The 26,183-nt window shown below is 45.8% G+C and overlaps 1 protein-coding gene across 4 annotated transcripts in view; it reads right to left on the bottom strand.

Annotated features, from left to right (window-relative positions):
• Nucleotides 1–2,989: 2,989 nt before the first annotated feature.
• Nucleotides 2,990–26,183, bottom strand: part of CORO2A (coronin 2A) — an 87,986-nt gene continuing 64,792 nt past the window's right edge. Inside the window, exons 4-13 of one of the 4 annotated variants that reach the window (XR_010309123.1) lie at nt 22,902–23,051; nt 22,186–22,365; nt 21,407–21,523; nt 19,623–19,727; nt 19,142–19,238; nt 10,425–10,537; nt 8,652–8,742; nt 8,091–8,362; nt 5,901–6,391; nt 3,893–3,974 (exon numbers count right to left, since the gene is read on the bottom strand). Coding sequence is in view for 3 of the 4 variants with exons in the window: in XM_064176702.1 (XP_064032772.1) it covers nt 6,260–6,391; nt 8,091–8,362; nt 8,652–8,742; nt 10,425–10,537; nt 19,142–19,238; nt 19,623–19,727; nt 21,407–21,523; nt 22,186–22,365; nt 22,902–23,051 (1,257 nt within the window). In the remaining variant the exon portion in view is untranslated. Of the gene's footprint in view, nt 6,392–8,090; nt 8,363–8,651; nt 8,743–10,424; nt 10,538–19,141; nt 19,239–19,622; nt 19,728–21,406; nt 21,524–22,185; nt 22,366–22,901; nt 23,052–26,183 lie in introns of all 4 variants that reach the window. The other 3 variants (XM_064176702.1, XM_064176703.1, XM_064176704.1) reach the window with 3 other exon arrangements.

Genomic DNA, 26,183 nt, shown 5'->3' with positions numbered 1-26,183 from the left:
ACCCTGAGATCTCAAAGATGCTGCTTCAAGAGATGTACTCCCAAAATTAGAAACTCCTCAAAATTAATAACCAGCCTGCTTTTGGGAATGTCTGGGAGGCACCACAGAACAGACAGCAACAGCCATCTGAAAAGGTGGATTTATTGCAATTCCTTGGCACTCCTTCCGGCACAATAAAATTACATGTTCAGATGTCAGTCAGGACTGGTTAAGCTGCCTTGGAGGAGATGAACCAAAATGTGTAATAATTTACATGGGAAGGGAAAAAAATCTCCCAATGGGTACCCAAAATGCATACACTCACCAAAGCAGAAGTAAGGAATCCTTAGATAAGGTCCCAGTCTAAGGGGAGAATATCCAACTGCCAGGCTGCTTGCTGCATGGAGACCAACTTTCAAGTCTCCATAGCAGGACTTCATTTAGACCCTGTCGAGGGTGCATGGCAGTCAAGGTCTTAAACAGTTGGAAGGCTGAGTCCTCCAAATAACACAAAAGCAAGGTCAGAACTTCTGAGCCTGGGGATGCAGTTAATGTCTGCGGGGCATCAAGCAGATCTTTATCAGCTCCTAGCAAGCCCTGGCCCTTCGTCAGGCTTTTTGCATTTTTCAAGGCAGTTGTACATGTCACAGTTCCACACAAAAGTGGAACAAGTGGTGTGCTGCCCTTCAGGGGGACTTTGACAAGAGAAACGCAGAACTGGGCGAAGAGTGATAAAGCTCAGCAAGGACAACTGCACAGTCTTATATCTGGGGAGTAGTAACCCCATGGTGGGGGCTGTGCAACAGGGAAGCAGCTTTGCTGAGAAGTTCCTCAAGCTTCTTTTGGACAAGCTGATCTTAAGCTGGCAGTGGGGCCTCTCTATGAAAATGGCCAGCAGTATCCTGGGCTGTATGCAAAGGAACATGGCTAGCAGGTCAAGGGAAGTCATCCTTCACCTTCCCTCAGTACTGGTGAGGCTACTCGTGAAGGGCTGTTAAAGGAGGTTCTGAATTGCCCAGTAAAAGCAAATTGTGGTGAGAATGGAGTGACCTATTACAGGCTCTGAGATTATGCTCTGAAGTGGTGCTGCAGCATGCCCAAGTGGCAATTCCTGCAGCTTGCAGCTGTCCTGCTGCCAGTGATGGATATTGATCAGCCCAGAGCCAACAGCAATGAACTACTGCATCTACCTGCAGGGCAAGCAAGGGAGTTTTAGCTCCACATTCTGTTCTGCTCACAGTTCCTTGAGCGCACCACGGGTACACCAAGGTACACGTGGTGGGAAACAAAATAAGAATACCCTCTGTTGTGTACAGAATCATAGAATCATTAAGGTTGGAAAAGACCTCTTGAATCATCAAGTCAACCCAACACCACTATGCCCAGTATGCAATGTCTACAGGTTTTCTGAACACCTGCAGAGATGATGACTCTACCACTACCACAGGCAGTCTTATAAGCCCTGATCTTTCTTTCAGAAATGGATTTTTTCCTAATATCAAATATAGACCTCCCCTGGTGCAAATCGAGGCCATTTTCTCTTGTCCTATTCCTAGTTACTTAGGGGAGTGGTTACTAGATGCAGAAGAGAACAACCCCCATCTTACTCCAGTCTCCTTTCAGGGAATGGTTGAGAGCAATGAGATCTCCTCTCAGAGTCCTCCAGAATAAACAATCCCAATTTATGTTTGAGTGGACTTTATTTCACAATCGGCAGCTGGCCAGGAGTAGAAGGTGAAGATGTGACGTGCTGTGTCTCTAAATCCAGCAAGTAACACTGCAGGGTTGTGCTTCTCTCTCTGTTGTTCAGTAGCTGCAACCACAGGACATCAAAGGTGTTGGAAGGTGCTCCTCTGCTTCCCACATCAAGCTGCCCACTCCTGCCCTTCCCTAGGCTTTTCTCAGAGCAGTGAGCCTGTGTCAGCACTAAAGGAGGGACAGTGACTGCCTCACCCACCTCCCAAGACCAAGATCCTGTAGGAGCCAGAAAGGTCAGGAGGTCACAATCCCTGATTGCATGGCTGGTACACAAGGTTCCCAGCACAGACTTCCTCCAGTGATTTCCACCTTGTTTTTCCTAGCCCTGGACTAAAATATGTTTTGTCAAATAAAAGTCACATCCTGAATGCAGCTGTGAATATCTCCATGCCCAAAGCTGTGACTGATCAACAAACCCTTTATTGTGGAAGGAAGCAGAAGAGATGAGCACAGGTGATGTACTCATTATGTTCAAGGAAGAATACAAGGAGGAACAACAGCTGTTGTAAAGAAAACTGAATATGCTCCAACAGCAAAGGGAGCAGAGAGTGGGGTTTGGTTTAAGTCAATTGTCTTATCAGTTGGCTGGTTGTGTGTAGGTTCAGGCCACAGGTTGTGTAAGTGACCTGAACTAATCAAGATGTGTGCGTCTTCCTGTGCCAGCCTGACCATCATGGGGTTCAGCCCAACAAAAAACATAAAAAGTGAGCCACCAAAAAAATTAACTTTGAAGAGCCAGGCTTGAGCTGGCTTCAATCTGTGTGGGTTTTCCCTAGTTATTAGAGACACCTCATGTCACTATATTAAGCACACAGAGAACAGTAATGGCAATTTTGTGTTGTGGTCCAGCCAGATGCTGCAGCTGCTGCACTGTGCTTGAATTTTGGTTGCTTCTTCACTCCACTAAATCAAGATCCTGTCTAACATCAAACACCTTCAATTTAATATTAACACATTAAAGTCCTCATGAGGAATATGTAAAAGAGCCCGGTCAGAACGTGTTGGACAAGACAAACACCAGGACTGCAAGGCAGCATGGTCAGGAAGCACTTCACCATGCAGTATGCATCTCCAGAGGGGCTTGGTTTAAGACAGTTATCTATTAGTTTGTTGCATCAAGGGCTGATGGGAAGGGTGTAAATAGGCAGGTCCATGTGCATGAGGCTGTGTACAACCTGCCTACTACTTCATGCAAGGTCAGCACTTCATGCAAGCAGAAGATACAGCAGTTGATACTCCTTTCTGATCCTTGGTCAAGCTTGCTTTTTTCAGCTGCTTCAACAATACAACAACAATAAGAAGCCAACAACCTTTCATGTATCAAAATGTAAAACTCTAAATATATTTATTATTCAGTTATATTTGCTTTTCATTGCACAAATTTGGATTTTATCCCCATGTTTTACAATTTTGTTTTGTGTTTTGTTTTTTTTACAAAGCTCCTAGGAATTTTAGAAACTGTTCAAGTGATTACTTAGGTCTATTTGGGCACAGTTAATTAACACATAACTCCATTTCCTCCACGTTTTTTATGGTTGCATTTAGATTTCCAAATTGAAATACATATCACGGTCTACACTTTTATGGGCATACTGTCAAAAAACAAAAAAGGAAGTTTTGATTAAATAGTACCACCTTATCAAATGGTGCCAGCAAAGCCTAAATGAAAGCAACTTCTTTTCCAGAAATGCTAAAATCAACACAAGCCTAAGAACCATGGGGGATGGTGGAGGGAGGGTGACAATTTGCTATGCTAGTCAGTCATAGGATACCAAAGAAACAGTTCACAAGAGGGTTTTTTAATCTTCTGGGGAAAATTACTCTAACTTGGAAATAATTTAAATAATTTATTCTGTAAGAAAATAAGGGGGGAGGGGGGGGGGGGGAGGGGGAGGGAGAGGCAGCAGAAGGGGAAAAAATCCAGCAAACAAAACACAATTAGTGGCAAGGAAAGTACTGTATCCCCTGGACTGCTGAGGCTATGTTAAGTGCTCTCTCTCCTGATAATGATAGCTTGAAAACCAGTGTCACATCCCTGGGTCTAGTCTCTGTGAAAATAGCTTTGAAGATGTCAGGCCTGTAGACGTGGCTGAAAAACTGTGAGCTTCTCACTATCTTACTCAGCTCTTCTCTTTGGTGCGAAAGCCTGGCTACTTCTGCTGTCAGATTGATGTGTTTGGATTAAAGTTCCATATCTGGGGTGAGCTGCTTTTGCAGGCAACTACAGAGCAGAGGATCTGAAATGAGATTAAGTTTGTTTCAACACTTTAATTTATAAATGTGTGTGTGTATATATATTTTACAAAAAACTCCTAGTGTTAAACAAGTGACTGTCAGTGACTGATGCTAAAGGATTCTTTCTGGAGAACATAAGCAACTACCCCATCTCTGAATGCTGCAGAAGAAAACAACAGTATTCGTGACTTCAAGCATCAACATCTGCTGTTGTTACATAGAAATGAACAAAGTATTTTTTGAAGGCTATATGAAGTCTTTGCAGCAGACCCAAAAGGATGCCAAAGATTTGTGTGCTTCTCATGTAAGAGTGTTCAGTGTCCAAGAGCTCCCTGATGGCTGTTGCTTTCAGGGATAATCAGAGAGACATCTCTCTTGAGCACAGGCAGTGCACAGCCTTTAGTTCCCTTTGCTAAGGAGTCCTGCTTGTGGCAATTTCTGACTTCAGAACACATTTTATTTAGACTCTAAAAAATCATCAGGCTTCAGGGAACTGTCAGGGTATGGTAAGCATTTATACACGTGTCACAATAGAAGGGCACAGTTACAGGTTGAGCAGTAGTTGCTTGCTGTTTGGATTTAGAACATGTCCACAAGCTCTGCATTTGGGGCAAGGCAAGATGTTCCCCCCACCCTGCTGCTGTTGTGCTCAGGCCCTGGGAAATCTCTGCCCTCTCTTATCCCACACCACAGAAAGAAATAAGAGAACCCCAGGCACTAACAAGACAGGCAGGTCTGCACGCTCCCTCAGTGCTGCTGCTGGTCCAGCTCTGCACTTTGCAAGCAGACTGCATGAAACTGACCACAGTTGCCAGTCCTGAATCCAAAGCTGGGACCTGTAGCCTGCAGTTGCTCTTATACTAAGCAAAGGGCTGGGGAAGGCAAGGATCTAGAGAGGCGATGCAGAATAGCACAGATGTGTGCAACTGCAGGGTTTGAGCAGATAGGGCAGCCCTAGAGGAGGCAGGGAGCCAGGGAACACAGCTAGGAAGAGGGATCTTGCAGCTCTAAGTGGCTGCAGGCATGGGACAAGGAGGTGGCACCTGGGAGCTAAGGAAGCAGCAGCTGTGTGCACCAGGAGCAACAACAGCCTAGCAGCCAGGGAGGGCCAGTCACAGTTTCATGATCCTCCCATGCTTGACATCATGCTTTCTAGCACCATTGCTGAAAGGTCTGCAGTGAACTGGGGGTCCCACTCCTCTCTCTACCTTTTAATCCCTCTTAGCAAGCCCTCTGTTGCTAAGAGTGTGCAGCTTTAAATGTCCCCCTTTTCTAGTAAGCATCACAGGACCATGATCCCCAGCTAAGGAAGGAAGGAAGCCACTGACTCAAAGGACCCAGAGACTACTGCTGCACCTGCAGCTTCTCTGGTGAGAACCAGCCCACAGCACTCCTCCTTTAAAGTGGGACCTCCAAACACCAACTCTCCTTTACCTATCCACAGAAGTGCTGCCCCTTGGCAGCCTCAGTGCAGCCTCCTACTCAGAGAGGGACTATCCCCAGCACCCCAGGTCAGGGCAGCCACAGCTTTGCCTACCCACCTGACTGCAGGGCCAAGATGTGAGGCAAGAGGATTGCAGGAGGAATACTGTGGAGCTAGAGGGCCTTCTGAAACTTAGCTGCAGAGTGGTGTCATAGTCATAGAATCAACCAGGTTGGAAGAAACCTCCAAGATCACCCAGTCCAACCTAGCACCCAGCCCTATCCAATCAACTAGACCATGGCACTAACTGCCTCATCCAGTCTTCTCTTGAACACCTCCAGGGACGGTGACTCCACCACCTCCCTGAGCAGCCCATTCCAATGCCAATCACTCTCTCTGGGAAGAACTTCCTCCTAACATCCAGCCTATACTTCCCCCGGCACAACTTGAGACTGTGTCTCCTCGTTCTGTTGCTGGTTGTCTGGGAGAAGAGACCAACCCCCACCTGCCAAGAGGACAGCTGCCACAGGAGCCACAACATAGGGTGCTAGGGTGGGAAAAGAAGCTGACAGCTGCCTTCAGTCTCCATCCATGTTATATGAAGGGCAGGAAAACAGGTTGCTCCTAGAGTTTAACAGGTGTCTTCTCCAGGACCGTAAGATCTTCCAGTTTCTCCTTAGCATCAGTGCATGAGCTTCTGACATGAGTGAGCAAGCAAGCAAGAGGGGCCTGAAGAAGTGCCACAAGTCCATCAGTAACTGTCTTCTGGTGATCATCAGGGAAATGCAACCATTGCATGCTGCCCAAAAGATCAGTTGTTTCCCCCCAGGAAAAAAAAAAAAAAAACTAAGAAGGCCAGCACTCTCAGTATCTGCCTGTGTCCGTGTAGACATTTCTGAGCTCCAGTTGCAGCTGTTTGATTTGGATGTCTCTCTGGTTTATCAGCTCACGGAGTCTACGAATTTCATCCTGTTGCCGATAAAGCATCTGCAAAAGCTGTAAGAAAACTCACATTTTTACTTCCCTTACACTAAGAAAACACAGACTTAACCTGTCAGATGCTACCAGTCCTGTCACGTCACTTCTGAAAGAAACAGAATCTCAGACCAAGGCCTTCAACTGACAGACCAAACAGCAGCAATGCTCTTGCTGTCTGTTAGCCTGAGTGCAGGTGTTTGTCCCAGGTTGAGGCTATAGGGTTAAAAAAATTTTCTGGGGACTACAAGATTGTTATTCAATCCCATAATTCTTCTATCTCTTTATAAGCTTACAACAAGGTCAGTCAGTTCTCCTTGGCTCCTCCTCCTGCCCTGTGTCTGTGGCAGGAGCCACTTTATCAGGAAGGACATGTAAGCAGTAGGCCTCCAGAGGCTTTAGGCCTCTTCGGATGGTAGAGGCTTTGGGGGGGGGGGGGGGGGGGGGTGGAGAGGGGCGGGAGGAAGGGCGAGGTTTGGAGCACTGGGGAGTATTAGATTTAGTTTTTGGGATGGGAAAAATTCAAAGCTGTAATTGCTTTGTAATGTCTTTCACTGTATTTTCTCTCTCTAAATATGATTCTGTATTTTCCCTCCAATTTGATTTGAGGGATTAATTTCTGTTGTCTCTCTTTTAAAAAACCACAACAGTGTTCTTTAGCACCATGTAGTAATGCTGCATCTCCTTCATTCACTTCATATCACTTCACCTTCGTATCACTGATCACTCAAAGACAGCCTAGATACAGAGTGGAGTGTAAATTCATGGTTATGTCACACATACTCTGACTTTGGGCAAGTCCTTTTACTTTTCTTTCTTCCTTTTGATCATGCTTTGTCAGTTGCAGATGGGACCAGCATGGCTAGCACCCAGCTCTGCAAGGGCTGATTCTGTATTCCTGGGGCACACAGAGAGAAATATCCTTTCTCGAACCACAGGGAAACTAAGCTGTGGGAATTCCTGCCCCACCAAGCTGCAGATGCTAAAGTCTCACTGTGCAAAAAATCAGACTTAAGCCTAGCTACAGGAAGTAAATCCTTCTGAGGTTCCTAAAAACAAGCAAGCTGCATTTACTTAAAAATGTCCCTAAGCGGTCCATGATGGGGGGGGAGCTTGAGCTTGCACAGAGATCTACCATTGTACAAGCTTTGGTTACTATACAGGAAAGAGTTTTTGGTCATGACTGAAGGTATATGATAGAGCTGCCAGGACCTCTTCCAGAGCCACTCCCAGGAGTAGGCTCTGACCAGCATCTAGCCTCAATGACACTGCACCACCAAGTTGTCCCCTAGCAGGGTAAATACACTACTTCCACAGGCATTGCTGCTGCCTCACTAGACTCTCTTAAGTGCAGCTCCCACAGAAGGGTTACACTGCTCAAAATCCCTTCTCTCTCCAGAACCTGAAGGTCACAGGGGCCTCTTTGTCCCCAGGCAGCCATGAGGCAGGCCTGTATCACAAGAATGCCCAAGAAGTGGGAATACTGATTGCTCACTCCTTTCAAGACCTCCTCAGCTGGTATGCTGCTGGGTCACATTTTTCCTTCTTGTGTGGCTACCAGGGCATGTAGAGCTTCTGCCTCAAAATGAGCAGAACTCTCACACTGGCACAGATCTGCAAAATAAACCCTTCCTTGATTTTGTCACCTTGTGAACAGCATTATTTTGCCAGCTGACTCTGGGCTTCCCCTCACAGCACCAACCTGTCACCCCAGACATACCTCACTTTCAGTTTTTGGTGGTGGGTGCTCAAACACGTCAAAGCCATTGGTGAGGCACATTTGCTCCTTCTCAAGTGATTTCTCCTCCAGTTTAATCTGTCTTCTGCCATCTGCAATCTCACTTGGCTTCTGCGTGTTGTCTGCTGGAATCTCTTCTCCTTCACCCTGGTTCTGGCTAAGGCCATGCATTTCCACAACTAGCTCTGGCTCAAAAAACTGTGGTAAGGAATTCACATCTCCAGAGCCTGGTCTCAAGGATACCAAGACGGGCCCTGGGGAGGGAGGTATTTAAGGGGTTAGCGCTCACAAACCACACCCAGAGATCAGCTGTAAGCAACTAGTTTAAACAACTTGCAGAGGTAAACACTGAGGTACTTGACTGGTTTCCAGAGTTCACAGAGGTGAGTGTATTAGCCACCAAATTTTTTTTATCTTGCAGACACATTTGTTTTGCCTCTCTTTTTCCTCCCTTCCTCTTTCTCTGGCAGCAAATGGGCCAGGAGCAGCAGCTTACCCAAGCCCTGGGGAGCTGAAGGGCTGGGCAGCTCTCGATGTGCTGACCTTTGTTAACTCCCTTCAGCCATTCTTGTGCTGTCAGGGCTGGCTGGGCTCCTGTGGTCATGGGGTAGATATCTTCCTGGTACGACTCCGACTGCAAGCAGAGAAAAGTCACTGTGTCAGTGAAGTTTGGGCTTAGGGAGACCATACTGAGTTGTGGTGAGAAAAGTTGTTCCACCTTCACAGAATTATAGAATAGTACGTGTTAGAAGGAACCTCTGGAGATCACCAGGTCCAAGCCCTTGCCAAAGCACGATCACCTAGGGCAGGCTACATAGGAGCACATTCAGATGGGCTTCGAAAATCTACAGAGAAGGAGACAACCTGCTCCAGTGCTCCATCACTCTCACAAGACAAAAAATTTCCTCATGTTTAAATGCAATTTACTGTGGTCCATTGCCCCTTGTCCCATCACTGAGCACTATTGAAAAGAGGCCTTATCATGTTATGAGTAAGATCCCGGCATCTGCCTGTCTCAGAGTCCTAGGACTGCTACTGAAATGGCTTGGAAAATTTTATGCTTGCCAGTTTCAGTGCCCTGAAAAGGACTTGCAGTGACAGAGGTTCAGAAAGTTAAAATGATAGACAGGTTACAGCAGCAGCAGCTTTTAACATATTTTTTACAGCAGTAAGCACAGAAGTCAGCAGAATCAAATGAAATAATTTATTATCTTCTTGTATGCTTACAAAAGTAAATCCACTTTCAAGCTGCAGAGACTTCTCCCCAGCTTTCCTGTACAGCCATTGCTGGTGCCTCTGTGCCAAATCATTTTGGTCTTCACCAATTTTTTATTTAAAAGCTGACTCAGTCTTAACAGTCTGAACCTGAAGAGTATGACATGTGGTTTCAATAATTTTCCTTGTAGCTTGTCCAGTCCAATCCATACAATCCCCATAATCCAGTGGAGTTTCTCATGCACTCCAGGTTGTGTTGTGGGGGCTGTGCTAGAGCCATGACAGCACCCATAGCTTAATCAGCCTGTGTACCATGCTGAACATCAGCTACATACATCTTCAGGCTGTCTGAGAGGCTGTAGAAAAGTGAGGTTAACCATGCAGGTCAATAGGAACTAACACTGAAGACCCCCTGAATTCATCCCCCTCATACATCACTTGTAAGCAGGCTGATTTTTGCATAGATGCCAAAAGATCCTAGGAACTTGTCATTTTAAACCAAGAGGATCTCCTCCTTCCCATGGGTCCAGAGAGCTGCTGGCCCAAGAAATAGCCTGTGCAATTAATGAATGATTATCATCTCAAGATTCAGTGGTTCTTCAGGGGCCCAGTAGTCTCCTGCTTCTTCCTCAATTAATGGGATTTAATCTCCCCCTCCATAAGGGAAACTCACCACATTATATTCTGTCTCTGACTCCTCTAGATGTCTGGAATGGTTTTTTCTGTAATTCATTAATTCAGCTAGGGACCATGGAACAGAGCACACAGTAACATGAGAATTTACCAGCCCCTCATCTGTGACTTATTTTAATCAATGTTCACACAGGCACAGGTTCTGGGGGATAGACTAAGATCTGACCTTGTTGCACCCAAGATGAACAGATGGGTAAGCATGTCTTGGAAAGTCATTCTACAGAGACCTAACTCTATTAGAGTTACTCAGCCATGTATTGTCAGCAGGTCTGCCCACAAATTGACCAGGAGAGAGCAAAACCCTTGTTCTACATACTGTTCTGTCCCTGAGAGTTACAAAAAGGAGGCACCTCCCTCTTTTTCACCAATACTTGTTCCAGATAGGACCATGACCCGAGGTTAACTTACCCGTCGAGGCACTATCATGGAGATGGGCTCAATCAGGTTTTTAGTTGGGATCAGTTTGTAGAAACGAAAGATCTCACAAGATGACACATCAAGCCCTCTCTTTGGCATCGTTCCTGGTGGGATAGCATGAAAAACAGGGGGTATAAATTTCTCTAAGAAAGGTAATGTCATCCACTGTGGGAAAAGGGTCACAAAACAAAACAAGTCCCACCATCAGCTCCATGGCAGAATGGACTGATATCTGCACACAAAATCATCTCAGTGGCACAAGTAACAAGACTATTTTTTTTGCTATCAGAGTGTGCAGTTACACACAAGGCCTGTGATTTTCATGCTAAGCTTCCTGTTCTTTATTCATTTTCATTAGCTGCAAGTAAGAGTGACTAAAATCTAGTGGGTCTAGCAGGTTATGCCATGGAATTTGAGAATCAGGATCACAAGAAGGGATTTCAGGACACCTAAACAACACCAGAATAGCTGTATGAGTCCGGCTGAAAGTCCTTCCAGTCTTGTAAGATATATGTGTGCTAGTTTGAAGCTAGCTAGAATGTTTTGGTGAGAAGAAGTAGATTACAGGCTGTGAAAGGAAAACAACGGTGATGTCTACTTCCCTCATAGTCTTGCTGAGGAGTTTGGGAACAAGAAATGAAAACATTAGATAACACTCTCGCCATTTTCTCTCACTCTTGCTTGGGCTGCTGGCTGAGCAACATCTTACTCTCCAACCTCACCTTCCATTTGGACTAACCCACTTTGCTTCTTAACCTCTGTCTGAACCTCTATTCTTCCTTGGGACTGGGGTAAGGTTGAGAGGGACAGGGGGAACGTGAGGGGTGGTTGAGAGCCCTTCCTGGGAAGTCAGGTTTCTGGGAGGGGAGTTGTGTTTCTGTTTTACATTTTACCTTGTATATTTCTGTATATAACTGTATATACTGTAAATATCTGCTTGTATATTGTGCTAGCTGTAAATATAAGCTTCATTCATATTTCCAGAGCCAACCGAGTTTAGGCGATTCCTAAAGTGTGTGGAGGGCAGGGAACACCCAAACCATCACATCTTTTTGTTTGGCACTACAACGAGGGGCGAATTAATTTTGAGTGATTATTAATTAACTCTGGGAATCAGAATGAAGCTAATGAAGCAGCTATTTTACTTAGTGGGGGCTATTGTGTGGCCTATTTTCTGTTTTCTTGTGTATAATTGGATCAAAGCCCAAATCGGTTATTTCTTGTTTACTATAATTTTTAAGAAGCTCAAAACTTACACCCATTTTCTGGAATTTGGGGGGATTTCATCCTTGGGTATTGTGATGGTCTGGGGGTTATCCCGCCCCCCCACACTTTGTATTTGCCCCAGCTAACTCAGATGGCCTCTGGGAATATAGATGAAGCAATTTATTTACAGCTAGCAGAATTTACAAGCAGCTATTTACAATATATACAGTTACATACAATTCTATACAGAAATATACAAAGGATAAACAATACAGAAGCACAACTCCCCTCCCAGAAACCTGAGTCCCCAGGAGGGGCTCTCAAACCACCCCAACACCTCCCCGTCCCTCTCAACCTTACCCAAGTTCTCAGGAAGAAGAGAGGTGCGGCCAAGAGGCTAGGGAGCAAGGTTAGTGGGAGCAAGGTTAATGAGATGTGACCAGGTCTGAAGGCAAAGGCTGAAGAGAGAGACAAAATGGAGAAAGTTTACTTCTTCTTCCCAGAGCTCTCAGCGAGACTGTGAGAGAAGTTGACATCAATTGTTTTCATTTCACTGCCCGTTATCTAGTTCTTTTACCAAAACATTCTAGCTTGCTTCAAACTAGCACAGGTATGCTGGATTTAATGTCACTGAAAGTCTTACCAGTAATATTACAGGGGTATTTGCCAATAATATTACAGGCAATGAAAGTACTTCTGCTTTATCTACAGCCCTGATGAGAGTTATCTTACCTAAAAGTCAGGCAGATCCTTTTTCAGAATTTTATTCACATCAGACTGTGGGTGTGAATTTATGTCTTGTAATTTTGATTTTCATATTAATTCTGGCATTATGTAAGAAAAAATTGAAGGCAATGCCTGTAAGAACTAGGAAGCTGTCTGTGTCCAAGATTAAAGGGACAGTGTTGCATAAACAATGTACCAGTGTAAACCAAAACAAAGATAATGCAGGAGCACAGCAAGGGACAGGCAATATTACACCTCCTCCCCAGGATTCTGGGAAAGCCACTACACCTCCCTCTCCAGATTCTGGGAAAGCTGCCAATGTTACTAGTGAGAATGGTAACACGGCAGGATTGGCAGGATTCCCAGGAGTACAGGGAAACAATCAAAACCCAGATGTTCCCTCAACTAATAACACTAACTCAGCCAGTTCGAATCCCCAGCGAGCAGACAACAAGAATCATTCTACCTCTAAGGCAGATCTGAACTCACAGGCCTCAGTCCAGAGCCCCAGTGATTCAAACCCACCAGCAGACACGTCAAAGTCTCTTGCTGCGCAGCATGCCCTTTTGGCACCTGCTAAGGCGGAAGCTAAGACACCACATTTGACAAAGTGTGATTCAAAAGAGGACGTAAGAGAGGGGACCTCTGGTGAGCAAGAGGAGAAAGAGGAGACATATAGTCTTCGGGATTTGGCAAACTTGCTTAGATCCCAGTACTCTGATGAGAGGAGCGCTGTGAGGTTGGCTGCCAAGAAAGAGGATGGTTCCAATGAGTTTAAGAGTGCTCTTAGGAAAATTCTGTTTCTAGGCCAGGGACATCCAGATCAACAAGAGGAAGAGGAGAAGGATGACATCCAGGATTCCAATGATCCCCTCAGAGAGGTCAGGGAAGTTAGGAAGGAATACTCAAGAGAATCAGGTGAATCAATCCTAAGCTGGCTGGTGAGATGCCGTAGAATTGGTGCCAATGCCCTGCAGGTAGGAGACAAGTATGCCAAGCAGCTAGGGCCATTCACCAAGGAGAGTGGAGTGCACAAATACCTAGTAAGTCCTCTTGGTAAGGTTAGCTTGCAGACATGCCTTCTGTTGGCTGTGGCTATGAGATATCCTTCCCGAGATGATCTGCCATAGGCGGCCAAGAAGTGGAACACCATTGAGCAGGGAATTAAGCTTCTGAAGGAGTTTGCTGTGAAGGAAGTGCTTTATGGAGATCATGGCACAAATGAGCCTGATGACATTCCTCTTGGAACAGGTCTCATGAAGAAGCTTTTTAAGCTTGCTCCTTCATTCTATGCTAACATCTTGTCCAGCAAGTTTCTATCAAGGAGTGATAATGGAAGGTCTTTCACTGTTGGTGAATTCACTGACCAGCTCAGGCAGATAGAAGACAGCTTGTCACATTCTGCCATAGTCTCTGCCATAAACACTATGACTACAGAGATAAAGGGGATGCAAGACAGCATGAGAGAACTGCAGGAGGATCTTAAAACCTCTATTTCCAATCTGGTAAAGGATACAATCCCTGCATCATCTGAATGGGTGCATGTTTCTGCCATCAGGAAGAAACATTCACCTTCTGCAAGGCATTTCCAGCCTAGGAGGAGACAAATTCCATCTAGACATCAGCAATCATGTGTGTCACTGTGGATAACTCTGCATGACCAATTTGGTGAGAACATGAACAAGTCAGATGGTCAACTTACTTCAGCTCTTTCAAAGAGAGTCAGGGAACTGCAGAGTGGCAGAAACAGAGGCAACAATGCCAGAAAAGTAGCTTTCACTTCTTCAGCTCCCCGGAGCAACTGCAATTATTCCAACAATTACGGTTTCTCTCACAACAACACCTATCATTGTGCACACCCCACATGCCATGTTCAGCATTAGGGGTGTGCAGGATGAGATCAGTTCAACTGGTAAAGAGTGGAAGAAACATACCATTGTAACTGGTCCTGATGCGCCTTGCATTCTGGGAATTGACTTTTTGAGACAAGGTTGTTTCAAAGATCCTAAGGGTCACAAATGGGCTTTTGGAATAGCATCTGTAGAGATTGAGGATGGTAAATTGAAATTGTCCATTAGACCTGAACTTTCAGATGAATCTGCAGTTGTAGGACATCATGACATAGAGGATCTCAAAGTGCCAACTGCTACTCAAACTGTTCACCACAGGCAGTACAGAACTAACCGTGACTCTTTGTTGCCCATTCATCAGCTGATTTGTCAACTGGAGAGTCAGGCTGTCATTGAGAAAGCTCATTCACCTTTCAACAGTCCCATCTGGCCTGTGTGTAAGCCTAACAGAGACTGGCAACTGACAGTTAATTTTTGTGCCCTCAATGAAGTGACTCCACCCATGAGCGCAGCTGTGCCGGACATGCTGGAACTCCAGTACGAGCTGGAATCGAAGGAGGCTAAATGGTATGCTACCATAGACATTGCTAATGCTTTCTTCTCTATTGCCATAGCAAAGGAGTGCAGGCCTCAGTTTGCATTCACCTGAAGAGGAACCTGCTACCAGTTCAACCGTTTGCCTCAGGGGTGGAAACGCAGCTCAGCAATTTGTCACTCAGTGACCCACAATGCGTTGGAGAAAGGTAAAGCTCCAGAGCACCTACAATTCATTGACGACATCAATTTGTAGGGCCAAATTGCTGAGGAAGTCTTTGAGAAAGGCCACAAAATCATTGACATTCTGTTGCAAGCAGGTTTTGCCATTAAGAGAGACAAGGTCAAAGGACCTGCCAGAGAAATTCAGTTTCTGGGAGTGTGGTGGCAGGATGGTCGCTGTCACATTCCACAGGATGTGATCAACAAAGTCTCCACCATGGCAGTTCCCACCAATAAGAAGGACACTCCATCTTTCTTGAGTGCTGTGTGATTTCAGAGACTACACATTCTGGGATTTAGTCAAATTGTCAAACCTCTGCACGATGTGACTCATAAGAGAAACAATTTTGAGTGGGGACCTGAACAACAAGCAGCTTTTAATCAGATCAAGCGAAAAGTAGTCCATGCAGTGGGATTGGGACCTGTGCCATCTGGTCTGGATATTAAAAACATTCTGTACAGTGCTGCCAGTGACAATGGTCCAACTTGGGAGTCTTTGGCAAAGGGCTCCAAATGAGACACGTGGTCGTCTACTTGGCTTCTGGGGATGTAGCTACAGAGGTTCAGAGGCAAATTACACTCCAACAGAGAAAGAGATACTAGCAGCCTATGAAGGAGGGAAAGCAGCTTCTGAAGTGATTGGAACTGAGTCACAATTGCTTTTAGCTCCTAGACTGCCAGTTTTAAACGGGATGTTCAAAGACAAAGGTTCATCACCACATTATGCCACAGAGGCAAACTGGTCTAAATGGATGGCTTTGATAACCCAACGAGCACGAATGGGTAATCTTGACCGACCTGGTCTGGTGGAGGTGATCACCAACAGGCCGGAAGGCACAGATTGTACCAAACCTCCAGAGAAGAAAATAACCCATGCTGAGGAAGCTCCTCCCTGTGGTGATCTCTCTGATCTGGAAAAGAACTATACTTTGTTCACAGATGGTTCCTGTGGTCTTGTTGGGAACAAGCAAAGATGGAAGTCAGCACTCTGGACCCCTACCAGGAAAGTTACTGAAGGGAGAGATGGAGAAGGAGAATCCAGCCTATTTGCTGAGGTAGAAGCTGTCCAACTTGCTCTTGATGAGGCTGAACATGAAAACTGGCCTATCCTTTACCTCTACACCGACTCATAGATGGTAGCCAATGCTCTATGGGGTTGGCTAAAAGACTGGAAAAAGAATGATTAGCAGAGGAAAGGAAAGCCTATTTGGTGTGCTGATTGATGCACGACTGGAGAGAATTCATGTGAAGGTGCGGCACATAGATGCACACATGCCTAAGAGCAGAGCTACTGTGGAACACCAACACAAACAGCAGGCAGATCCAGCAGCTAAGATTTTTCAAGCTGATACCAACTGTGGTCTTGACCTTTTTCGGAAACACTGCGGTGAACTGTTCTTAGCTTGGTGGTCCAATGATTCATCTGGACATCAAGGCAGAGATGCAACATACCGATGAGCACGTGATAGGTCAATTGACTTATCCATGGACGCTATCACCCAAGTCATCCATGACTGTGACATCTGTGCTGCTATTAAGCAGGCTAAGCGAATCAAGCCTTTATGGTGTGGTGAGCGATGGTCAAAGTACAAGTATGGAGAAGCCTGGCAGCTTGACTACATCACTTTACCTCGATCTCATTCTGGCAAGCAGTATGTGCTAGCAGTGGTAGAGGCCAGCACCGGATGGCTGGAAACCTATCCAGTTCCACATGCTGCTGCACGTAACACCATTCTTGGCTTGGAAAGACAAATCATGTAGAGACATGGAATTCCAGAGAGAATCGAGTCAGACAGTGGCACTCATTTCAAGAACAATCTTGTGAAAAACTGGGGCAAACAGCACAGTATTGAGTGCATCTATCACATACCCTACAATGCACCAGCTTCAGGGAAGATTGAGCGCTATAACGGTTCGCTGAAAACCACCCTAAAAGCCATGGGGGGTGGAACTCTGAAAAACTGGGACAAACATTTAGCACAAGCTACCTGATTGGTAAATAGTAGAGGTTCAGTAAACAGAGCAGGACCTGCACAATCAGACATGGTCCAAATGGTAGACGGTGATAAAGTTCCTGTTGTACATGAAAAGAATCTGTTAGGGAAAACTGTTTGGGTATTTTCTCCTTCAGGTGGAGGGAAACCTGTCCGAGGGTGGTGTCAGCTGAAGGTCCTGGTCATACCTACTGGGTAATGCAGGAGAATGGTGAAATCCAGTGTATTCTACAGAGAAATCTAACTTTAGCTGAGAGAGTCTAAATTCAGAGTACATAATACAATCTGTTACGAGTTTTCTCTTCTAGGTACCATCGGTGTCCAATGAAAGAATCTACGAGATAGAGTCTACAGTACATGAGCATGAACCCAACATCACCTGGGAGTCCCTGTTCTCATCTCCTTTCAGAGAGTTTGAGACTGGGACCTGCTGGAGAGAGTCCAGTGGAGAGCCACAAGGGTGACTGGGGGACTTGAATATCTTCCCTCTGAAGAGAGACTGAGAGCCCTGGGGCTGTTTAGTCTGGAGAACAAAAGGCTGTGAGGGGATCTGATCAGTGTTTATAAACATCTGAGGGGTGAGTGTCAAGTGGATGGGGCCAATCTCTTTTTGCTGGTCAGCAGCAATATGTCAAAGAGCAACAGGTACAAACTGGAACACAGAAGGTTTCACCTCAACATGAAGAGAAACTTCTTTACAGTAAGGCTGACTGAGCACTGGAACAGGCTGCTCAGAGAGATTGTGGAGTCTCCTTTTCTGGAGACTTTCAAAATCCTCCTGGATGCATTCCTGGATGCATTCCTGTGCTTTGGCAGGGGGACTGGGCTCAATGACCTCTGGAGGTCCTTTTCAAACTCTAACGTTCTGTGATTCTGTGAACATCTACTCTGTCAGACAGCACTCTTTGTATTTCAGGGACTGGCTAAGCCACACAAGGTATATAAGTACCTATAACTCTCCCATGAGCTTGTACAGGCCAAAGCCTACAACCATGTCGATTCCCTTATCAAATTCTCCTTGTACACCTTGCTTCAGAAGCTTTGTTTTCTACTAATCCTAAAAGACTCCACTAAAGAGTAGATTCTGTGTAAAACACTGTTGCTTCTGACATTTACACACTCACCTAAAATGCAAATCTAAACTTCACTGCTCTGTATTGTATTCTGTTTTGGCTATATTGGGAAGGAAGCTTTTGTACTGTAATCTTAGCAGTGTGCTTGATCAGCAGAACAGATCAGGTTAGGGAAGTAGATTTGATTCACTCAGACCTCCTGAAAACATTTCCTTTTCATGGAATTACTTTTAAAGAGACTATGACAATGTAAAATCAGGATGCTACATGCTGGAAGGGCTATAAAAGCTGAGTAATGGAAAAATCTTACAGTTAAGTTTGAAATAATTTATTCATCACCAAAAAGAAATCCTTTTGTTTGTTTGTTTGTTTGTTTTGAGGGACACCTGCTGTCACAAAATCCACTGTTGCTAAATCTCCTTACCAATGTCCTGGAAGAATGGGAGTGTCCACAGGTAGTGTGGACAGGTGGTGAATGGCACTAAACCCCTTTACAGAGGAAAATTTGCTTACAGGCTAGACTGGAGAAGGGCCAATAAAGGGCTATCAATAGCATCTGAGGGCTGAAAGATACATTCTGTCTTTTGAATGACTTATACAGTGAGCAGTGTGCTGGCAATGACACTGGTTAACAAGCAAGGTTCTCCAGTGGAGGAGAGGTAACCCAATCACAGCAGGTCTGTCTCTAGAAGGGAAATGCAGAAGGAGGTAGAAAAGCAATGAGGACGATACAGAGCACAAATCAACAGAGAAATCCCAGAGAGGAAACAGTGTCAATGGAGTTTGGTGCCAAAGTTCTTGGTGAAGATTCACAAAAGCAAAGGAGAATCTTCTGCCTTGGCCAGGTATGTGAGAGGGGATGCAGCAGTGATGGTAACACTTCCCAGTCCATGCTCTGCTTGTCAGAAGGAACTCCTTCATGCTGTGACACCTGTGATACATAGATCAGCAAGACAGAGCTGACTATTGTACACTTGTAAACCTGGATGGCAACTGGAATCTGAGACACTCTTTTCTAAATGATAGTTTGGATAATCCTAGGCCCTGGCAGCCTCAAAGAATCCACCATCCTCTTGTAATGTGGGACAGATGCTGCCACTCACCAATTCCCTTCTGTGGTAGATGAGAACGATATTCCATCAGGTAGTTCAGGTATGGTTTCTCAGGGCTTATCTCATAGTACCGAATATTTCCATCACCCTAAAGGCAAAGAAAATTAACATAAGCCAGGCTCTGCTGGTCAGTGTGAGGGTCTTGGAAGAATGCCTGGCCCTAGAAGCCATGTAGAGTCAAGAACGAACCAAATATTTAACCCCAAACTCCTATGCTGGTGAGGTTAGGGCTCTACAGTGTACTTCCCCATAGTAAATGTGTGATGTCTGCAGTGGCAAATGTGACCTGATGCTGCAGCACCCTCAGAACCCATCCTGTCAGCCCATCAGGTAGAAGTCAAGGATGCACCTGAAGCACCTTAACGTAAGGAGGTTAAGGTGCTTCAAGTGCATCCTTGACTTCTATCTGATGCAACACAGGCCAGGAGAATAATCAGACAGGCCAGCATTTGCTGGTGTGGAAAGCACTTACTTTTCCTACCACATAAAGCATGTGTGTGTCTGAGTCGTAGAAAGGAAACAGGAGTCCTGAGGAGCCATCCAGATCCTCCTCCAGCAAAGGCACAGAAAGGTCATTCTGTGTAGGACACAGTAAAAACAGGCAGCTGTCAGTCCCCTCAGTTCAGGGACACCTTACCTGAGCACCATCTGGCAGTGACATGTGAGCACAGCTCTATAATGATTCTAAGCCCTGGCCAGCTGTGCTGAGCAGAGGGATTTCTTCAAAGCTCTGTAGGTGGGAAATGGGTGCTCTGTTCCTGGCTCTTGATGGTGTGCTGGACACCACTTCCTATCACTAGAAGATGTCAGGCACCTCATGACATTTCAGGGGTAGATATGATAGGAAACACTGCCTTCCTAGATGTGGGCCACCAGAATCAGGGAGATGGAGGGGCCTTCAATGCCTGTCTGCATCAGATAGTGACTTAGTCATGTTCCCTCAGTGCCTCTGGTCAAGGCAGGACGTCCACAGTAATGCACCACCCACCATAATAGCAGCCTGCATCAAGCAAGCAGTCTCCACACCGCGTGGTGGAAAGGTGCAAAAGCAAGCAAGCCATGTAGGAGGACAGGGAACACCACTCTCTACACAAGGCCAGCATGTACTACACAGAGCTACTCCTGCACAGCTGAAGGGAGCAACATCAGGAGCCTCAGTAGGGCAGAGTCCGGCAGTGTCCCATGGCTGCCACTCTGGCTGCCATCACACAAGTATGTATTTAGTACAGGGTTAATATATATTTTGTCCTGCAAAACCATTCAGCTGCAGGCTCCATAAAGCCAGAGCATATGTTTAGATATGATGATGACATGGATGGACATAGGCCTCAGAAGGATGCCTGCTGGGCAGGTCCTGTGCCAGTGCCTGTCCCTAAGTAGGCTGCACATACCTGGCCCCACAGGCCTTGCCAGCGTCCTCAAACTAAGTGTGGCCAGCTCCTCCAGCACCTCTGAAGGCAGTGAAACTCTGAAGTGACACCTGTGGTGTGTAAGAGCACTGCTCAGCTCTGTGGGAAGACTTGAGACACAGTGCTCTGCCTCTGCCTCGTGCAAAGAAGCCATGTCCAAACACATCCAGATGGCAAATCACAGACCTGCTCTACCAGCTTTGTCTAGTACAAAGGGTGACAGCACAACTGAGAGGCAAAAGATTGTGCTTCAAGGTGGTTGACTGAGAGGTACAAAGTTATATGCTGACAAAGGAAAAGCATCTCATTGCACCTGAGAGGGCTAGAGGAGAGCAGGGCTGCATAGGGCTAGTAGCCATTGTGATAGGTCCTGTCTCAAAGTGACCTCAGTGCTGCCTGCTGTCAGGAGTCATCAGAAATCAAGAGTACCCCACATATGTCTCTTCATTGAGGGCTTCTCCTAAATTGGTTGTGTCTAGGGGTCATTTCCCTTCCTAGTACCAGTAACAATTTGCCAATAAGAGCAGTAAGAGCTGCTTTTAAGTCAGAAGTACAGTGACCACCCAAAGGTCCTTTGGATGAATTCTCCCTGCAGTGTGCAGAGTATTCTCTTTGTGACAGTGGATTTCTATCCACTTCTTTGACGAAGCTCTTCTGTCAGAGCTTCTTCAGAAAGTCATACTCTGTTAGCAGCATTATAGCAGAAACATCGATCACCTACTAAGCATCTGAGAGGTCACTGCTGAAACAAACCGATTCTTGAGTATTTGGCAGGTGGAAAAGTTAAGGTGACAGCAAAAGACACCAAACTGAAGCTGGAATGGTGAAGATTGCTGGTCCAACTCACTTGATCCCATAATGCTATTTGCCTATTATTCCACCGAGATGTTCCAGTAGAGAACAGCTTTTTCATGTTTCCAAGGAACAAGACTTTATTGACTTTGTGAGACTTGTAGCTGGCTTCCTATAGGAAGAGAAAGGACACTTCATGAATGAGAGACAGACACCTGCTGCATTGCTACATTTCACGTTACCCAAGACCTCTGATTCATTCACCTCTGAAAGACCTGCTCAGCCTGGATGAACTGCAGCGAGCAGGATTTCAGGGGTGATCTGAGAAACGTGGCCTAATATCTTCATAACCATTCCCAGAAGTCTAGCCAGTCTCTCTAGCTATTGATTCACCTGTTTCCTATCCCTGTTATTCGTGGACAGGACTTTCTCTGTGTTCAAATCTGGGCAAACACCTGTGAAGCACAGGCAGCTTTGCCTTGCTAACACTCACAAAGTACAGGCAGCAAGAACAACCCTAGCAGTAGTGCAAATGTACCTTTGTATCCACCAGGAGCCTACAAGTCCTCCCAAGGCATCCCACAGGACTGCAGAAGGGATCTATGAAAGCAGTGCACTTCAAGAAGGGTTTCAGGGAGCAAGAGGCATAGTATCAAGATGAAGAAACCCTGTCTTCAGTGACAGCAAGCATTCTATGGGAAGTGGAAGGCAATTAACTCCATCCTGTGCCTGAGGTGGTGCACAGGCCCACAAATGGCAATGAGTTGACACAGAAGATAAAATTCTTCCAAGGGGTGAGATCAACTGGACCACAAACCTCTGAACTCAACCTACTTGGAGGACTGTTCCTGCACGAGGGTCTATCAGACGTATCTTTCTGTCCCTGCAGGCTGTGGCGAGGAGACTGCCATCTGTGTTGAATGACATGGAAAGCACCACATCTTTGTGAATATCGAGGATCTTCACAGGGTTTGAGATGACAGCATCCTTGGAGTCAAGGTTCCAAATCATTATCTGGAGCAAAAGAACAACCACAAAAAGTCATCCCTTCGCTGCCTCACAAACTGGGGGCTTTTTGTACCCTATTTGCTTCCTTCTCTCTTCTCTGTGTGTGTCTTAACCTTCATGACTGGCTGTTCTCCAGCATTTCAAAAGAAGTCCTACTACTTAGACCAATATCTGAAGGACACAGAACCTGCTCAGAATGTCCATTATTCTAATATCCTTCACAGTCACATTTTAGGTAATAAAATGGACATCATCAGTAAAGGTATTTGCACTAGCAGAAGAATGAAGCCAAACTACAGTACATGGCATTGCATATTGTATCAAATCCAGGAAAGAAGAAGGGCAAAGTAAACTGAAGTTCATCAGAATGCTGCAAAATAAGCAAATCCTTTTGAATTTTTGCCTCTGGGGTCACCACGGAATTTCCCCCTGAAGAAGCTTCTGACTTCTCTAGTATTAACTTTCAGCTTGGAATTAAAACTTCAAAACACCCTGTTGAACAGAGTGTTCCAGGAGGAGGGGTCCACTGAGAACAGACCCACCTTGTAGTCATAGCCAGAGCTGAAGAGGATGTTGTTAGCAGTAGGATGCCATTCAATGAGGCCCACTCTTCGAACGTGCCCAAGAAGTTCCTTCTTCGGAGTGGTGATGTTTCTTGTCAGCAAGTGCTTGGGGATGTCCCAGATTTTAACCTGAATGGCACAGGGTGAGTCTGTGTGAGATTCACAGAATCACAGAAGGTTAGGGGCTGGAAGTGACCTTGAAAGATCATGCAGTCCAACCCCCCTGCCACAGCAGGATCACCTATACCAGATCACATAGGAACACACCCAGGTGAGTCTTGAATATTTCCAGAGAGGGAGACTACACAACACCCCTGGACAGCCTGTTCCAGTGTTCCATCACACTCATGTTTCCATAGAACTTCCTAAGCCTCAGCTTCCACCCACTGCCCCTTCTGCTGTCATTTGGCATCACTCAGCAGAGCCTGACTCCATCCTCTTGGCACTCACCCTTTATATATTGATAAACATTGATGAGACCTCTCAGTCTCCTCCAAGCTAGAGCCTCAGCTCACTCAGTCTTTCCTTGTAAGGAGCTAATTCGGAAGTTAGTAATTATTATTCCCCTGGTATTATTATTATTCTCTGGGTAGTGAAAAAGTATGTTCCTGCATTTAATGAATGCAGTTCTTTAAATTAATATTTTACTTTTCTGTGGGCCTGAGGACTCCCCTTTAACCTCTCTATAACCAGTAGCACTACCAGTTAAAGCTTGGCAATTCAATCCTTACACTTGGCCAAGCTGTCAGCACCATTACAAAGGAATTTTTTCCAAGGGGAAGAAGTAAACCACAGATAACAAATATAGGCTAGGCAAGGAGTGGTACAAGAGCAGTCTCAAGGAGAAGGACTCGGGGGTGTCTGTTGGTGAAAAACTCAACATGAGACATCAATGGTCGCTGGCAGCCCAGCAGGCAGCTGTGTGCTGGGCTGCATCCAAAGCAGTGAGAACAGCAGGATGAAGGAGGGAATTCTGCCCCTCTACTCAGCTCTGCTGAGACCTCGCTTGGAGTCCTGCATCCAGTTCTAGGGCCCCCAGCACAGGATGGACGTAGAGCTGCTGGAGCAGGCCCAGAGGAGGGCCGCAAAGGTGATCAGAGGCTGGAGCACCTCCTCTGTGGGGATAAGGTGATAGAGTTGGAGCTATCCAGCCTGGAGAAGAAAAGGCTTCAGGAAGATCTTACAGCAGCCTTCCAGTACTTGAAAGGGGCCTGCAAGAAAGTCAAGAAGGAACTTTTTACAAGGGCTTGTAATGATAGGGTGAAAGGGAATGGATTTGAGCTTGAGAAGGCCGATTTAAACTGGAGATGAGGAAGAAATTCTTTACAGTTGTAGTGGTGAGACACTGCAACAGGTTGCCCAGAGAACCTGTGGATGCCCCCTCCCTGGAGGTGTTCAAGGCCAGGCTGGATGAAGCCCTGAGTAACCTGGTCTAGTGGAAGGTGCTCCTGCCTATAGGACCTTTAAGATCCCTTCCAACCTAAACCATTCTGTGGTTCTATGAATCTATGAACCTTGCCTCCTAATGAACTTTGAGCAAGAATAAGCAAATCTGAAATAAACTTCAGCAAAGAGACCCAGAAGATATTGTAGCAGTGACTGATCCAAGCAGTCATCCACTCGATACCTGGTGAAAAAGAACTGCCCTGGTCAGGTGGCAGTTATCATTCTGTTCATCCCACAGAAAACTGCACCAGTGCCAAGTGCTTTTCAAATGACGCAATGATGCAGTCCTTTTGTCAAAGTACACAGAAGCCCACCTGAGAGGCCCCCCAGCCCTGAGCAGAGGGACTAAGCAGCACCACTGTCACTCAGTGCTGGAAGTGTGCTGTCTCATTACAGGTCTACCTGCAAGCCCTGTGTTCTTATAGAATGGTGGTGCATGAAGACAAAAGTCCTTTGCCCTCCTGGAGTGGAAGAAGAGGAACACCTCTGGTGTGAAGAAAGCCCTGGGGCTGTTTAGTCTGGAAAGGAGAAGGCTGAGAGGGGATCTTATTAGTACCTATAAATATCTGAGGGGTGGGCACCAAGACAAAGGTGCCAGGTTCTTTTCAGTGGTGCCCAGTGATAGGATAAGGAACAAGATGGAACACAGGAGGTACCAGCTCAACATGAGGAGACACTTCTTTAGGTGAAGGAGCACGGAAACAGGCTTCCCAGAGAGCTTGTGGAATCTTCTTCTCTGGAGACATTCAAAACCCACCTGGATGTGTTCCTAAGTGAGCTGTCCTAGGTGATCCTGCTTTGGCAGGGGGTTGGATGATCTCTGGAGATCCCTTCCAACCCCTAACATTTTGTGATTCTGTGAAAACTGCAAAAGTCCTGAACGTATGCAGACAAAATGAAAGAGTCTTTCTCACATCAACCTGAGAAGCTAGCAGAGGATTGACCCTGTGGCTCAATGAAAATTACTGTGCTTGTCATAGGTTTTCCTAGGACTTAGCCTCAAGGAAAAGGGAAGATAGTTCATGGATATTAGCCACACCTGCTCAAGTCTCCCACTCAGGAGGCTGATAAGGATCACACCATTCTAAGCCAAAAAAGGAGAGGTATAAATTCTGAAGCCTGCCTGGAAAAGATTGTGAGCTCTCTTCACAACAGTGCTTAGCCCATTGAGGAATTTATTTGTTGGAAACCTAAGGACTGTGAGGCCAGTAGGCTCCAGATGAACTCTGCAGCAGTAAAGCATTACACTCTGTAGCTTATCAGTTATCAACGGGGGAACAGGGCTGAGAGAGTAGGAAGGGGAAAACTACAGGAGGATGGGGGTCTGACTGCATATGAGGGGAAAAAAGTTCCCTCTGGAGTGGTGAAGAACAGGGACAGGTTTTCTAGAGTGCAGGTGAAATTTCCATCATCGGAGATTTTCAAGACAGCTTCACAAACCTGCGCAAGAAGTAGAGGTAGAGACTGCCCAAGCTCCCTTTCAACACAAATGGTTCTGTGATTGCAGCAGGAAGCTTTAAAGCCTGTGTTCCTCATCTGAAACTGGAAAGAGTGGTCATGGTAGTGTCTTCCTGCCACAAGTCCTTTCTGAGACAGTATAAACCCTGCCATAGAGGTTGGAAGATAAAATAAAAACCTCAAAGGCAGCCCAGAAATCAAAGGAAGGCTGCAAAGAAGACATGAATGTCCAAAGAAGCAAAGGCAACTCCCTAAACTGGAGCAATAATTCCAAGAACCTATATTTCCATTTCAGAAGTAGTTTTTGGCAGAGCTGAAATGACAGATGATGGGCACCAAGCCAGGGCTGGAGGAAAC

This window comes from Pogoniulus pusillus, chromosome Z (genome assembly GCF_015220805.1).
Source record: "Pogoniulus pusillus isolate bPogPus1 chromosome Z, bPogPus1.pri, whole genome shotgun sequence".
Lineage (NCBI taxonomy): Eukaryota > Metazoa > Chordata > Aves > Piciformes > Lybiidae > Pogoniulus > Pogoniulus pusillus.
This window is presented reverse-complemented; position numbering and strand designations above follow the sequence as displayed.